General features: G+C 35.6%; 1 protein-coding gene across 1 annotated transcript in view; it reads left to right on the forward strand.

Annotated features, from left to right (window-relative positions):
- The first annotated feature begins 288 nt into the window (after positions 1-288).
- The window catches only part of WDFY3 (WD repeat and FYVE domain containing 3), a 173,107-nt gene continuing 158,326 nt past the window's right edge, over positions 289-15,069 (forward strand). The window contains exons 1-2 of the mRNA XM_004681148.2: positions 289-468; positions 12,991-13,114. Of these exons, the coding sequence (XP_004681205.1) occupies positions 289-468; positions 12,991-13,114 (304 nt within the window). The remainder of the gene's footprint in view (positions 469-12,990; positions 13,115-15,069) is intronic.

Raw genomic sequence — 15,069 nt, forward strand, 5'->3', positions numbered from 1 at the left:
AATGTCGGTTGATTAGCCAGGTAATAGCTTACATTTCATACAGTTAGTAGGAGTAGTGAGTGTCATGTTTCATACTTTGTCATGTAGGGAGAGTTGTTAAAACTTACCTTTGCCTCTCTGCCTTTATTGTTTAAAGAAGAAAGAAAACTGTAGACAGAATTTTCTATTATTTAGACCTCTTGTAAGCTCTTTGATGCAAGCTTGACCTAGAGAAGATGATGGCATATTGACTGTTTGTTTATGAACATCTTTCTACAGAACTAGAAGTGTTTATCACCAACCACCAAGATGAACATGGTGAAGAGGATCATGGGGCGGCCTCGGCAGGAGGAGTGCAGCCCCCAAGACAATGCTTTGGGGCTGATGCACCTCCGCCGGCTCTTCACGGAGCTCTGCCACCCTCCCCGGCACATGACTCAGAAGGAACAAGAAGAGAAGCTGTACATGATGCTGCCAGTGTTTAACAGGGTAAGTTCAGCTTGCCATGCTTTTTAGGACTGGCTTGTACTGTACTAGTCGAGAAGGCTACAGTAAGTCACAGGTAGGAAAAAATGACAGTTTGATTTCAAGAAACTTGATGTTTCCATCTCTTTCAATTCACTATAATGTAATGTGACTTGATATGAGACATGATCAGAAGGAACTTCACTGAGCTCTAACAGCTGAGAGGAAGACCGTATTTTGTAAAATGTTCCTCTAGTGGTGCATAGTTGGAAGAGCGTTTAGTTGTAAATGACCACTTTACAGTGTTATTTCTGTTGCCTTAAGTGATACCATCCCAAGTGCTTTGTGCGCTTTAAAGAATCATTCAAGTTTGCTTTATAGTTTGGCAGGTTTCCTCTGAGACATTTGCAGGAGTAATTATAGGCCTCAGACAGTGTAAATAGAGTTAATGTTTTAATGTGCTTTGTTGATTTGATTATTCAAGTTGTGGTTCACACTGGGAGCTTCTATTTCTGCTGAAATGCACATCTAGTTAGCCTTGTTTAGAAGATTAGGGTTAACACTGTGTACCTGGTAGGTGATAAGAGACAATATAGGCTTAGCCCCCTCTAGTATGCTGGGGTTGTCCTTTTGTTAGCTAGTATGAGTAGAGGCCAAAGGACACAGATTACTCGTTCCATTATGACTGCTGCTCTTTGACTCTTCTTTTTTCGTTGCTTCGCTCTTCAACATATTGCTTTTTTCTCCCTTTCTCCATCCTTTGAAGAGTAGTATAGATTGACAGATTTTTTAAGGAACATGTCTCCACAGTAATACCCTGGAACTGGGAAGCTGGTGATTAGCTCATCTTTTTTGATCTCAGCTCAGATCATGTATGTCTGAGTTCCCTTTTCTGGGCTGCGTATGTGAGTGTATTGAATTAAGTGGTGAAGTATGAGAAGCAGGTGACTGAATATTAAAAGCAGTTATCAGGCCCTCCCTGGTGGCAGCACTGTAAGTGAGCATTGCAAGTTCGATCCCCGCCCTGGAGGTGATCCACATGGCCTAGCAGACCTCTTCTGCCTCAACCCGTTGCTCCCCTCAGCAGTGTACCTCATTGATCTGCCTGTTTTGCTCCCCACCCTTCCCTGATGAATCCTCTCACTGCCCCTGAGCCTGTGGCTTGTACCCCAGTTCTGTATGGATAAATAAAAAAATCAAATCTTTAAAAAAAAAAAAAAGCAATTATCTTCAGCAATGTTGGTAGGGATTTTAAAAATAAACAGATTTTTAACTTTTGTGAAAAGTGTGTACGTACTTGATCTAAAACTAGTTTATGGGTGCCCAAGTGCTCTCCAGCAAAGTTGTAGCCGCCAGCTTTATTTATTGTATTTTACAGTTTTTTTTACGTTGTTTTCTTTTTTCAGAGGTAGTCCCCATTGATTTGCCATCACCATAGCCCCTTGTGCCCTTCCCTCCCTCATCTTGGTGCTTCTCTCTCCCTCTCCCCTGCAGAGTGTCTCTGATTTATAGTTGTATTACTTTTGTCACTGTTTCTTGATTATTATGTTCTAATTCAGCTCTCAGTGAGGAGTATGAGAATAAGCTTTCTTTACCCCCTCTGCATTCCATAAGACACACACTCTGACCTGCTACCTTCTTCCTTATCCTGTTCTTACGGTGAGTTGTATCATTCATTTAAACAACATTTAGTGTTTACACTCTACCAACCATACTGTCATTAGTATTCACAGATGAGCCCTACATTATTTTCCCATTCTTCATGACATAACTGTCTCAAATTTTGTTTTTCCTTGTATCTGTTTCTCCCACCTCTTACTCATTCTTTTCTATTGCTTTATTTTTCTCTTCCTTGACTTGACTTTCTCCTTCTAGCTATGTCTCCCCTTCTCTTCCTAATTCAGCCCTATTTCTTTTTTTCCCACTTTGAGTGTCTAAATTCCTTGTCTCTGCTTCTCCCCCAGCTTTTCTTCTCCCCCCGACTATGCCTTTTCCTGCCTCAGTTTGACTGATTGTTTCCCCACACACACTTGGTTTCTGTATTCTTCTCTGTTAGTTTTTCTGTATAAAATGATCTTGTTTTTTATTTCATTATTTGGAAATCTTGCTAAGACTTCATGATGAAACTTCTTAATAAAAACATGTGCCCTTCAATTCTAGAAAAATATTTTAAAATATTTTTTTAATGTCTACCTCTTGGCTTTTGGTTTTCTTTTTCTGAAACTCATCTATCAGATAGTAACTCTTACAGATTAAACTTGTGCTATCATGTTTTTAATTTCCTTGAATTTTTTCTTCTTTTGTTCTCTAAAAATGTAAAATAGTTCCTCTCAGCCTCTGGAAAATATTAAAGTTTTTTTCAAATAAAAAATACTTTCAGTGTTAATTTGAGTAGTCTTTAGATGTCTGGTAATATTTATTCATTAATACTTCAAAATGAGATATTGAGATCTTGACTGAAAAGTATGTGTATAGAGGTGAGACTTCTTCAGTGGTAGGATAATTTTACTCTTTTATGGGGAGACCACTGAGTGTTGGATATGTTGATGTCCTTAGAAGGGCTTTTTCCAGTTTCTTGCCTGGAGCAAATCAGGCTGACAGTATTTTTAAAGCGAAGTTAAGGAACAGGGCTGATATTTAATGTCTAGTAGGCAGACTTTCTCTTACCCTCCATTTCACATCTTAAGGTTTTCCTGTCCTTGATTGGTGCTTATAACACTGTTGTTTCACTAGTGATTAGAGCCTCTAGATGTCTCTTATCCTGGAGAGACAGTTACTTTCAGTTTATAGCCTATAAAATAAGAACATCTACTTGTGGGGTTTGGTGTGAGGATTAAATATGATAGTGTATTTAAAGCACATAACAAAGGTTTTTTTCCCCACAGAAAGTTATATCCATTGTTACTATTACCTCATTATAAATAAAGATAAGACAAAGCAAAGATTGTAAACTGTTTATACTGAAATAACTATTCTGTTTTTGTATTAGTCAAACCTCACTCAATGCTAATTTGACAGCAGAGAAGCAAGGTAGACCCTGTGTGTTTCATGCTTGTTTACTTGCCCCTTCATTTATTCTGCTGTTGTGTGTGTATTGATTCATTCAGTTCACTTGTTTCAAACAAATATGCATTACGCTATGCAGGTTACTACGCATTAGCATTTCTGAGATAGTATATAGTCTAATTTTGTGAAACTAAAGAATACTGGACAAAAGAAATATATTCTTTTGGGGATTAAACTTATAGTCAGATAATATCATAACAAAGAAATATATCAGGACACTAGATCATACTCCTGAAGAGTTAGTTAGGTATATGTGAATCAGGGAAAAACAACTCACTCAAAAATGTGATGTAATTCTTCAGCTTTTTAAAAGATTAGCATTAGCCAAGTTGGAATTAACCTGGCTAAATTAACCAAATTGGTAATTAGAGTAAGAAGTTAAACATGAGTCAAGAGGAAAGGTCACAAAGCACCAGCAGTTTTAAGTAGTTCAAAAAGTTAATGTTATGTCAGAGATACCAAAAATTAGACTGTGAAGATTGATTGGAGAACCACCGTGATATATTTATATGCCATAGTAAAAGCCAATACTTCTTCCTAGAGGAATGCAAAGCCAATGAAGAATTTTAGACGAGTAAGTAGAAGGGGCCAAGACAAGGCTAGCTTCTAATTTGGGAAAATGTGTGGATGTCTTCTCCAGCACCTGAGAAGTAAATAGGGTTAAGGGATAATCAGATTTGGCTGAAGTCGTCTGCAATCTATGTGTATTTCCCAGTTGGAAGTACTTAATAGACAGTTAGAAATTTTGGTCAGGCTATTGACAGGATACATATTTTGGGAATTCATTGGCAGAAATTTGATAGTGATAGTCCTGGAAGAGAACAAGAGATTGTCTTGCCTTATAATGCCAAGTAAGAAAAACAGTGACTAAGGAGGAACTAGCAAAAATATAAATATTCAGTAATAGCAGGGGAACCTGGAAAGTATACAGGACAGGAGTTGGTTAATGGCAGTCCAAAAAGAATCTGGAAATTGTAAGACTCTAGAGAAAAGTTGAAGGAGAGGGAGGTTAATCAACGTGTTTCATACAATAGAGACCTAGTAAGCGGAGGAGTAAAAATGTTTACAAAATTTGCCCAGTATGGCACTTAATAGGATAGTGGAAAAGAAACTGTGAATTGAGGCGTGAATGGGAGATAAGAAGGGATAGTAAATATGTATTTGACTTTAGAAACTGGAAGAGAATGAAATATTTATGGAGCTGAACTGGGCGGTAAGAAGAGTATTGTCCTTCTGTTTCTAGTATTTTGCTTTGTTTTTGAAGGTTTTTTTTTTTTAAAAAAGATTTATTTATTTATGCATACAAGAACTGGGGAGCAGTGAGTGGAATATGAGAGGTCTGCTGTGCCATTTGGGTCACCTCCCTGACTAGTGATCAAACTCATGCTGCAGTGGCTGTGGATAGCTGCTCTTTATAAAACCTGTTGTGCAAACAAGGAGGGTCCTTGTTTTTAAAGGTTTTTAAAAGCATTTTTAAAGGCATGAAAAAGAAGGAAAAGGGAAAATTCAGGAATTTTTAAGAGCAAATATAATTAAGGGAGAAAAGCATGAACTCAAATTACAGGTGGGTTGGTGAACCTCATCCAGAAAGACACCTCATCCAGTGGAAAAACATAAGTTGTTGATTATCAATATAGATTGGTAGTTAAGGTAGTGGAAGTTTAATAAGGTCTTGCTCGATGACTTCTGTTTCGTATAATTAATAATAGAAGGATATGGCTTGTAGTAGGTTGAATATGGAACTTAAGGATGGAATTCATGATGGTTGGATATTAATTAAAGTGCATGAACTAAAATAAAAGAATTAAAGAGGATTGGGAGCACAGAGAGGGTTCAGAAATAATAGATTTATACTGGATCTTATCCAGGCAGGTATGTGATTTTTCTTTTACACACACTTGGCAGTATGTGTAATAGTAGAGTGATAGATACATAATAGTTTTAGGGTTGAGATTCTGCAGGGCTATAAGTAAGGAAGAGGGCAGGAGCAGAAGGCAGGAACATAATAAAAGAGACTAATAAACATCACACATGAGATTGGGGAGAGAGAAATAGGAATAGAGGATGGAAATAATAGTATTTAGAGTTCTTTTTTTTAATCTGTGAAATAGGTGACTGAAAATGATGGAGGGAGGAGATGATAGTAGAAACGTGAAGGGAAATAGGGAAAGGTTAAAAACTGTTTTTGAAAATTGGACAGTTGATTATGAAAAAGCCATTATTTGGAAGCCCTGTTGAGGGGACATTAATTTTTTTATAATCGAAACCAACTCTGAGAAGTGACCTTTATTTATTTATTTTATTTTTGTGTATTTTTATTTTATAAGTTTATTTTCACATCATTTTGCACATTTTATTTTCCATCTCAATTGTAATCCCCGCGGGTTTCCCATCACCGAGTCACCCGTGTGCCATCACCATAATCCTGTGCACTTCCCTCCCCACCCCCCCGTTTTTGATCCCATTCCCCACTCCACCCCCACAAAATGTCTCTGGTATATGGATGTTCATAATTCTTGTTACTTTCTCGCCTGGTCCATTATACTCCTGCTATGAGTGAAACCATCCGGTATATTTCTTTCTCTATCTGGCTTATCTCACTAAGCATGATCTTTTCCAGCTCCATCCAAGTTGCTGCAAAAGTCATGTGTTTCTTTTTTTGGTTGCTGAGTAATATATGTACCACATCTTTTTAATCTAGTCATCTACTTTTGAGCATTTGGGCTGCTTCCATGTTTTTCCAGTTGTAAATAAAGCAGCAATAAACATGGGCGTGCAGGTATCTTTTTCAATCAGTGTCTGTGTGTCTTTTGGGTAGATACCTAGGAGTGGGATTGCTGGGTCGTAGGGAAGCTCCATGTTTAGCAGTTTGAGGAACCTCCAAACAGTTTTCCATAGTGGTTGTACTAGTTTGCATTCCCACCAGCAGTGCAGGAGAGTTCCTTTTTCTCCACATCCTTGCCAACATTTGTTGTTGCTAGTTGTTTGAAGATGTGCCATTCTCACTGGGGTGAGGTGGTATCTTATTGTGGCTTTAATTTGCATCTCCCTTATTACGAGTGATGTTGAACATTTTTTCATATGCTTGTTGTCCATCCACATTTCCTCTTTGGAGAAGTGTCTTTTTAGCTCTTCAGTCCATTTTTTTGATGGGGTTGTTTATTTTTGTTGAGTTTCATCAGTTCTCCATATATTTTTGTGATCAGTCCTTTATCACTACTTTTGTGTGAGAAAATGTTTTCCCAATTAGTGGGCTGTCATTTGTTTTTTGTAATGTCTCTTTTGCTGTACAGAAGGTGAGCTTTATTTTTTTTTTAAAGATTTATTTATTTATGCATACAGAACTGGGGTACAGGCCAGAGGTGCAGGGGCGGCGAGAGGCTTCACCAGAGACAGAGTGGGGAGCAGAACAGGCAGATCTACAAAGGACACTGCTGAGGGGAGCAGCGGGCGGGTCAGGAGAGGTCTGCCACGCCATGTGGATCTCCTCCGGGGCAGGCGGGAATTGAACTCATGCGGAAGTGGCTTTAGTTTCTCAGTGCTGTGCTTTAACCTGCTGCGCCACCAGGGAGGGCCTGAGCTTTATTTTTAATCTTTATTTTTGTTTTACTCAATTTACTCAATTTTGTGTGGCTACTACTACTAGCTACTATGTAGTTTGAAATAATTTTCTTCTCTTAGATTAATGTATTGACAGGTGATGATTATGTTCAGAGTAGTTATAGCAATTATTCCCAACTGTTAAGATATATTAATAAGTAACATTCTACTTGTATATTCTAGTACTTCATCATTAGTCTTTCCTGTTAATTCAAATAAGTATCTGACAAGAAGAAGTGTATAAATATTTTTTGAAAGGTAGATTTGAGATGCTTTAGTGGATATTCTCTCTGCTTACAAAATTTGACTGAGATCTGTTGAGTTCTACATTGTCATAAATCTATTACATTTTTATGTCAAAAATTTTTAACTGTCTGATAGATATAGATATGTAACATATTACCTTAAACATCTAGTACAAGTGATTTAAATATCAGAAAGGTTCAGTTAGTTCTGATGAAAAGTTAGCACTTTTTTTTACTATAGTAAACAATTAAAAATATATAAATTATATACATTGAATTATCATTAACAAACTAAAATTTTTCTTACATAAGACATCATATCCATTGAATTTTTAAATATGTAGCCATATTATTTAATCTTCGACTATATATTTGAGCATTCTCCACTAGCAAGAAAGAGCTTTGAGAATATAAATATCCCAATATGGAGTTCTTACCATGATTGCCAAAAACGAATTATAGTGTTGATTTTTGCTACTTTGCTTGGTAAGTGGTAAAAAACCATTTAACGCTCAGACTTGGGCTTTTATCTACAGAATAGTTTTTAATGTGTGCTCAGTGGTATTATTTCAGTGTGTGGGCTTTGCCTTTAAGAGACACAAGTTGAGAAATGACATGTGTGGAGTCATTTTTCTGGGCCAGGTTTCCTGCTGGATTCTTCAACTGCCTCCTGTGGTCTTCATCACAGTCCTGCAAGGAGACTGCTGTTCTTAAGCCTCTCACCAGTTCTCACAGACTGAGAGATTATGGTGGAGTCTGAGAAGAGCTGACTAGTATTTTACCCAGCAGTCTTAAAAATAATTAACCTATAGTCTCAAGAACAAAAGCTTACAGGGAAAATAATTGATTTAAACTTTTTAAAAAACTGAATAACATTTTAGTCATCTAAAAATTAACTGCCACATAATTACCTTGGTATATGTTATCATCTTTCATTATGTATTTTAAAATATGACCTTTATAACCTAGATCTTATTTTAGAGACGCCCCTGTTTTTCATCTTATTTCCTATTTACAGTAAAGAAACACCGAAAGTGAATGGACTATCTTTTTATCCCTTACTGGTGACTTTATGTTTTAACTTGTTAGATTTAAAGGAAGAATACACAATTCAGAAGCAAATGAGAAATCAGGAATCAGACGAATGAATTATACATACACACACATACACACACGCACACACAATACAGTTGATGTTGAAGACATGTAATAGGTCTTTGCAACAAAGGAATTCCAGGCCTCCCTGGTATTGCCAGCCACTGTTGCTTGAGTTCCATCCGGGCCAGGTAGCTGACCCACATAGCACAGCAGACTTCTCCTGTCTCTCCAGTGCTCCCCTCAGCAGTGCATTTCTTTCTTTGTTTTTTTTTTTTTAAAGATTTTTATTTATTTATGCATAAGAGGTGCAGCGGCAGTGAGAGGATTGAATGGGGCAGAATGGGGAGCAGAACAGGCCTACTGACAAAGCACACTTCAGCACTGACAAAGCACACTTCAGCAGTGTATTTCCATAGGTCTGCCTATTCTATGCCCCACTCTGTCTCTGGTGAATCTTCTCACCCACCTCCTGGACATTTGGTCTATACTCCACTTCTTGTATGCATAAATTAATAAAAAAATAAATCTTTAGAGAAAAAAAGGAACTGGGTTAGGCATTCTGAGGCATGTATATCTTTCCCCAAAGTTGTTGGTTCTTCTTAGACACGTAAACTATATGATTCTGATAAGAAATCTTAATTACCTTGTGAAAGAGTGCAATTACACCTTCCTTGTTCATTCTGAAAGTCTGTGATATGTATCAGCAAATTATTCAAGAGCTAATAGTGCTCATTACTTAATTTTATCTATCACATATATTTTAACACCCAAAGATAGCATTTTAGAAAACTAAAATTTCTCTTTTATTAGTCACATTTAAATTAATCCTTACTGATTAGCTCTATTCAACCACAAATATGTGTTGAACTTCTACTTTTTCATGCCACTAGATAATATTAATTTGTTTTCTTCATGTATTACCAAAAATTATTTACTTGAGGGGTGCCAGGAAGTGTTCTGATATATATTTAGGGATGTATTAAAAATGATTCTAAAAATAAGTCAGTCTGTGTTTTTCACCTGTTAAGATACATGCACAATTCAGCTGTGACAATATAGTACTGAGTGATTAAGAACACAGCTAAGTATCAGATCTGGTTTAAATTTTGTCTCCACCATTCCTGGCTTAAATTGTTTAGCTTTTCTACTGCTTAATTTCCTTACATGTAAAATGGAGATATCGTATGGGTTCTAAAGAGATGTACATGTTGTCACATGCCCAGTGCTGGAATCGTGCTAGGCATATTGGAAGTGCTCATTTTATAATTACTGCTATTTTTATTAAGCTTACTACAAAGAATTTTTGATGCTCAATACTTTGTTTTTTCTTGTGTTATGAATGTCACATTTCTATTATAGTCTCATCACCTCTGAATTGAATGCATTACCTAGAAGTTCTCTTGCTCGGTTTTCTCTGTTTGTAGATAATGAAACTAAAAACTAGAACAATATGACCACTAGTTCCTTGGTATGAGGAGAATCCAAACTCCTGACTCCCAGCAAGCTTCCTGCTCCATCCTCTGTGGCACACACGTAACTACATTGTTGAGCCATTATGTATTTTTCATTATTTGTGGAAGTGGTGAATACGTGTTGATTCTTTGAAATTTAACTGTTGAAGTCAATCAGAAAAAGTCATCTCTTTTCTTTATGACCTTACACATTTGGAATTATTTTAAATGACAGCTTCGTGTTTTAGTTTTTGTCCTCTCCAACTTTATCTTTCACCATTTTCCTCTCATCAGAACATTCCAGCCTTTCCAGCCTTTGAATTCCTCATCTCCTTCAGTCTCATGTCGACTTTGAAGTTTCAGCACAGCTTTGCTGCCTGCCAAGAACCTTGGCATAGTGAATTGTGACTTTTTTTAAAATTCAGTATCATTCTTCAGCTTTAGTGTTATCCTCAAAGAGACCTTTTCTGACAGTCTCCTTATTCCACACATTTCCTTTCAGTTATCCTCTTTATCTTCTGTACAGTACATTACTATCTAACATTTTTAAAAACTTTTTTAATGTGTGTCGCTGGTACTAAAATGTAAACTCTATAAACTCAGGAATCATTTACTTTATTTGCCTTTGATTCCAAACATTGCCTGGCATTTAAAGGAGACAAATAAATATTCATGAATGAATAAAGAGTGTTAGATTCCTTGACTAAGAATTATTTATGTCAAAGAAGCAAACAGTGTTCATTTCAGAATAACAAATAGTATGTGGTCCTTTTTTTATAATACCAATTTTTGGATTGCCTGATTCAATCATGATTTATTTTTCTAAAACATTTCTTTATGTAAATAAAGCAGTGAATGTTAGGGCTGTGTGAAAAGTTAGTTGCATTTTTAACAGTATATTACTTTCCCAGGGTGAAGACTGCATGAATACCCATAACCTTATACTGTCTAAGAAGTGAGCTGTTTATTTTAGGAAGTCATCTGCAATATGCTTAGTATAACATAGCTCTGAATAATTCTTAGAAGTAAAATATACATCAATATATTCTAATTAATAGGAAGATTTATCTCTTAGTTTAATGAAAGGTCTAATAATTAGAAGAGCCAAAATGCAATTGTTTTATAAACTCCTTGGTACATACTCACCTCTGAGTGAAGATAGAGAAGCTATAAGCTTGTGTCGTTGTCAGGCTTCTCAGTTTCAAACCTGTAATTTGTTAAAGAATATGGGTCTTATTTAAAAGACTATAGGTTAACTGGAAGAACACAGTATTTATCAAAATATCAGCAAAAAAAAATTCATTGAAAAGTGCAATTGATTTGTTTTTTAATATCATTGACAAGTACTCCTGTGTCAACAAAAATAGTAATAAATTAGAAGAAAAATCAGAACTAGCAGGTAACTATAAAATAGAAACACTTTGCAGGAGATGAGGAGGGAGAGGGATCAAAACAGGGGAGGAAAGAGTGCAAGAGACTACGGTACATAGGTGACTTGGTGGTGGGAATTTTATGGTGACTACACCTGAGAGGAGAAAGCAAACATTCTACAAAAGTGAACAATGATGTAAAAAAATATAGAGAGATCAATAGCTTAAAAAATTACTCATGTGTCAAGTTTATTTGGTACTTTCAGTTCAGTTTGAGGGTTGTTATAAAAAACATAATATCTATTATAAGAATGTAAGAAATACACTTTTTATAAAGATAATATAAAGCATAGCCTTTTAGTCGCATACTGGAAAAAATATTTATGTTATAGCATGAAGTATAGAGGTAACTTCTTTTAATATGTACTTACCATAGGACGTTGTGAACAATGTATTGAATAGGTCTTCTCTTCTATATACTGATATTGTTTCCAAAATTCATGACCAAAGAGAAAACATGGCTAATTTAGGGGTCTTTTTCACCTTAGATTTTTTATTAAGTCTTTTTCCCAGTTTGATTTCCCTAACCATGTTTCCTCTTTTTTTTTTTTTTTAAGATCTATTTACTTACTCATTGAGAACTGGGGTAAACAGGCCAGAGGTACAGGGGGCAGTGAGAGAATTCACCAGAGACAGAGTCCGGAGCAAAATAGGCAGATCGTCAAAGTGCACTGCTGAGGGGAGCAGCGGGTGGGTCAGGAGAGGTCTGCTGTGCCATGTGGATCACCTCCCTGGCTGGGGATAGAGCTTGCACTGAAGCAGCTGTGGCTAGCCTGCAGAGCTGTGCTCTGACCCTTTGTGCTACCAGGGAGGGCCCATTATGGTTCCTCTTATTCTTTTTTTTTTTGCTTGCTTTTATTTTCTTTCTTGCTTTAGTTTATATTCTCATATCTTATGTGCCTTCCCCATGCTACCTGAACAGTTCTAAAATTTTGGTGTGAAGTAGATAATAAATGTATAAGAATATCAACATTTAATATGTATGACAACATTTTAAAACTAATTCACATAATAATAGATAATTATAATATTTCTGGAGACACAGTAATTTCCTTTTAGTTAGAAAGAATATTTTTCCTTAAGCATTATTTTCAAGATGCATCCAGGTAGCTAGCCATTACAGTACCATTTCTTTTCCTATGACATCCATCCTAGTTCTGTTTTCTTATTCTCTTACCTGCATCCATGTGAGTTTAAGTATTATTAATTCTGAGAGTCATTTGTCTCATCTTGTTTGGAAATTATTGTGAACAGAATTCAGAAATTCTGATCTGTAATAAGAGTTTAGGGAATCCTATATTCAGCTTAGGACTTAAATGTATTTGATATATTGGTGTACCTTCAAGGAACCTTACCATTTTTTCTAAGTTCTCAATTTAGATTTCATTGGCAAAACATTTTATTTTCTAAAATTTACTAGTAAGGTTGATTCAAAATTTATAGGTGACATCTGTAGCTTTTAGATTTTATTTGTTAATTTATTCAACAAGGAAAATATGACTGGGTGTCATTTACTAAACGAGCCACTAAAAAGTAAATGTATCAGATATTATTTTGGACTTGATTTTCAAGAAATACCATACGTTGGAATTCATAGAATGAAAGAAGAAAGTCTACAAGCAGTGCTTCATGAAATTGTTTTTTCCTCATCCGCAGGTTTTTGGAAATGCACCGCCAAATACAATGACAGAAAAATTTTCTGATCTTCTGCAGTTTACAACACAAGTCTCACGACTGATGGTAACAGAAATTCGAAGGAGAGCATCAAACAAATCCACAGGTATTTTTACAGAAGTCAGCACAATCCTAGTTATTTGAATGGATGGGTGTGTGAAAGTACTTTTAAAATTAAAAAGAAATTGATCTGATTTTGAGTGCATGGATTTCAGTTACTGGTCCCTATCCTGTTTTTCCAGTCACATTCCAGACACCCCACCCTGCTTTTTTCTGAACACAATTCAGTGTCCTAGTGTAATGGTCAAGAAAAATCCTTATCTGGCTGTATGCTTTTTTTTGTTTGTTTTTTAAGTCTTTACTATTGTATTATTTCCTTTTCATTGTGTCAAGCAAATGAGTTCCTTTGGCCCCCCTATATATCTGTTCTCTTATTTCTGTCCTAATAATATTTTACTCAGGATAGGAGATCTCTCTACATCTCACTGTCATAATTCTTCTCTGTGTGGTTTAAGTCATCTCTTCTTTCATGGAATATCGGATTCTCTTTTGAACTGTTTTGTTTCTCAACTTCATGAATAGCATTTGTCTATATGTTGCATACTGTTTAGGGATCTTTATATCACCTGCAGTCTTTACCACAATATTCTAGTGGGTCTTTTATAAATGCTGCCTAAATAATTTTGTAATCATAGCTAGGTATATGCCATCATCTCTTATAAATTAAAGCAAGTTTTCTTGATTTTAATTATCTTTAGTCATTTTCTAATTAACCGCTTGTTTCAGAGATTTTAATTTGTTGTTTTGATTTTAAAATGGTTGTTGTTGAACTGTAGCTTCCTTAATACAGCATTATCATGAGAAATTGGTGGTTTAAATTCTATTTCTAATGTCTTCTTGGAAATTCACATGTCTTTTCAGACTATCAAATTACTATTTTTCCACTAACAACAGTAAAACTTATGTGATATAATCCTTTAAAATATTTTATTAAAATTATATAAGCATATGGTTTAAGGGGGCACATAGTTAAAAGGTTACTGTAAATAACATATCATGGTTAAAGAGTATGGATTCTGGAGCTTGGGGAAAAACATAAATAAAGGAACTTCACTTAATTTTTCTTATCAGTCAGTCAAGCCTTACCCCTTTTCTAACATCTTGATTCATCTCCATTTCTCACCTAAAGAGACATTTATTAACTTTAACATTTTTTTTTTATATTTACCTCTTTGTCTCTAAATTACAAAGTTATAGTTTGTACCCTTGATGTTTAGAGTATTGTCTCTGACTTCCCATAATAAAAATGAGACTTTTACTCTCTTTCCCACTACTACTCCACAGATGCACACTGACTATATTCCTTTAATACTATTCTACATAAATTGACAGATAAATATTCATTAATTATGACCATGAAAACACTGTTATAAGATAAGCTATATGATAATGCTGTGATTACTTTTCTTCAAAATTTACCCCTATTTCCATCAAAGTTAGTTGTGTTTGTGTGTGTGTGTTTAACTTTTCTACTTTTTGGAATTTTGGTCATTTTCTCCCAAAATGCATATCATAATGTAAACCAACATTACTTCAATTAAAAAAAAAAGGCTTTCTATTTTTTAATCACACGTCCCTCATCCTCTGCTCCTTGTTTACCTGACTCTCCCTTCAATGTGATTAGAGATAGTCTTGCAAATAGCTCTACCAGGCCCTCTGGTAGTAGAGTTTAACTTCTAGTAGTTGCTCTCTAGGCCGGCTGGACAGCTGTCACCTTCCCGCTTCCCATCAGGCCATTCCAGGATACCTTTCCACTTCTTTGCAGAGCAGCCTGTGTCCTGAATTTTATGTCCTCTTTATGCTCAAAATAACATTCTCATTTTGGTAAAGTATCTTTTCCTGTTGGTTCCTCAGAAAAGATGGAGGGGAGTTCTGTTTTTCTTTTTCCATTCATTTTTTAAGTAGAAATCCTATCAGTGAAAATGTCTTTGAATACTGCTGTATAAGATGAGTTCCTCCGTTTTCCCCCTAGTGAAGTAAAACCTTTAGGATGACAACCTT

This window comes from Condylura cristata, unplaced genomic scaffold, assembly GCF_000260355.1.
Source record: "Condylura cristata isolate star-nosed mole 26May11 unplaced genomic scaffold, ConCri1.0 scaffold00012, whole genome shotgun sequence".
In the NCBI taxonomy this organism is placed as follows: domain Eukaryota; kingdom Metazoa; phylum Chordata; class Mammalia; order Eulipotyphla; family Talpidae; genus Condylura; species Condylura cristata.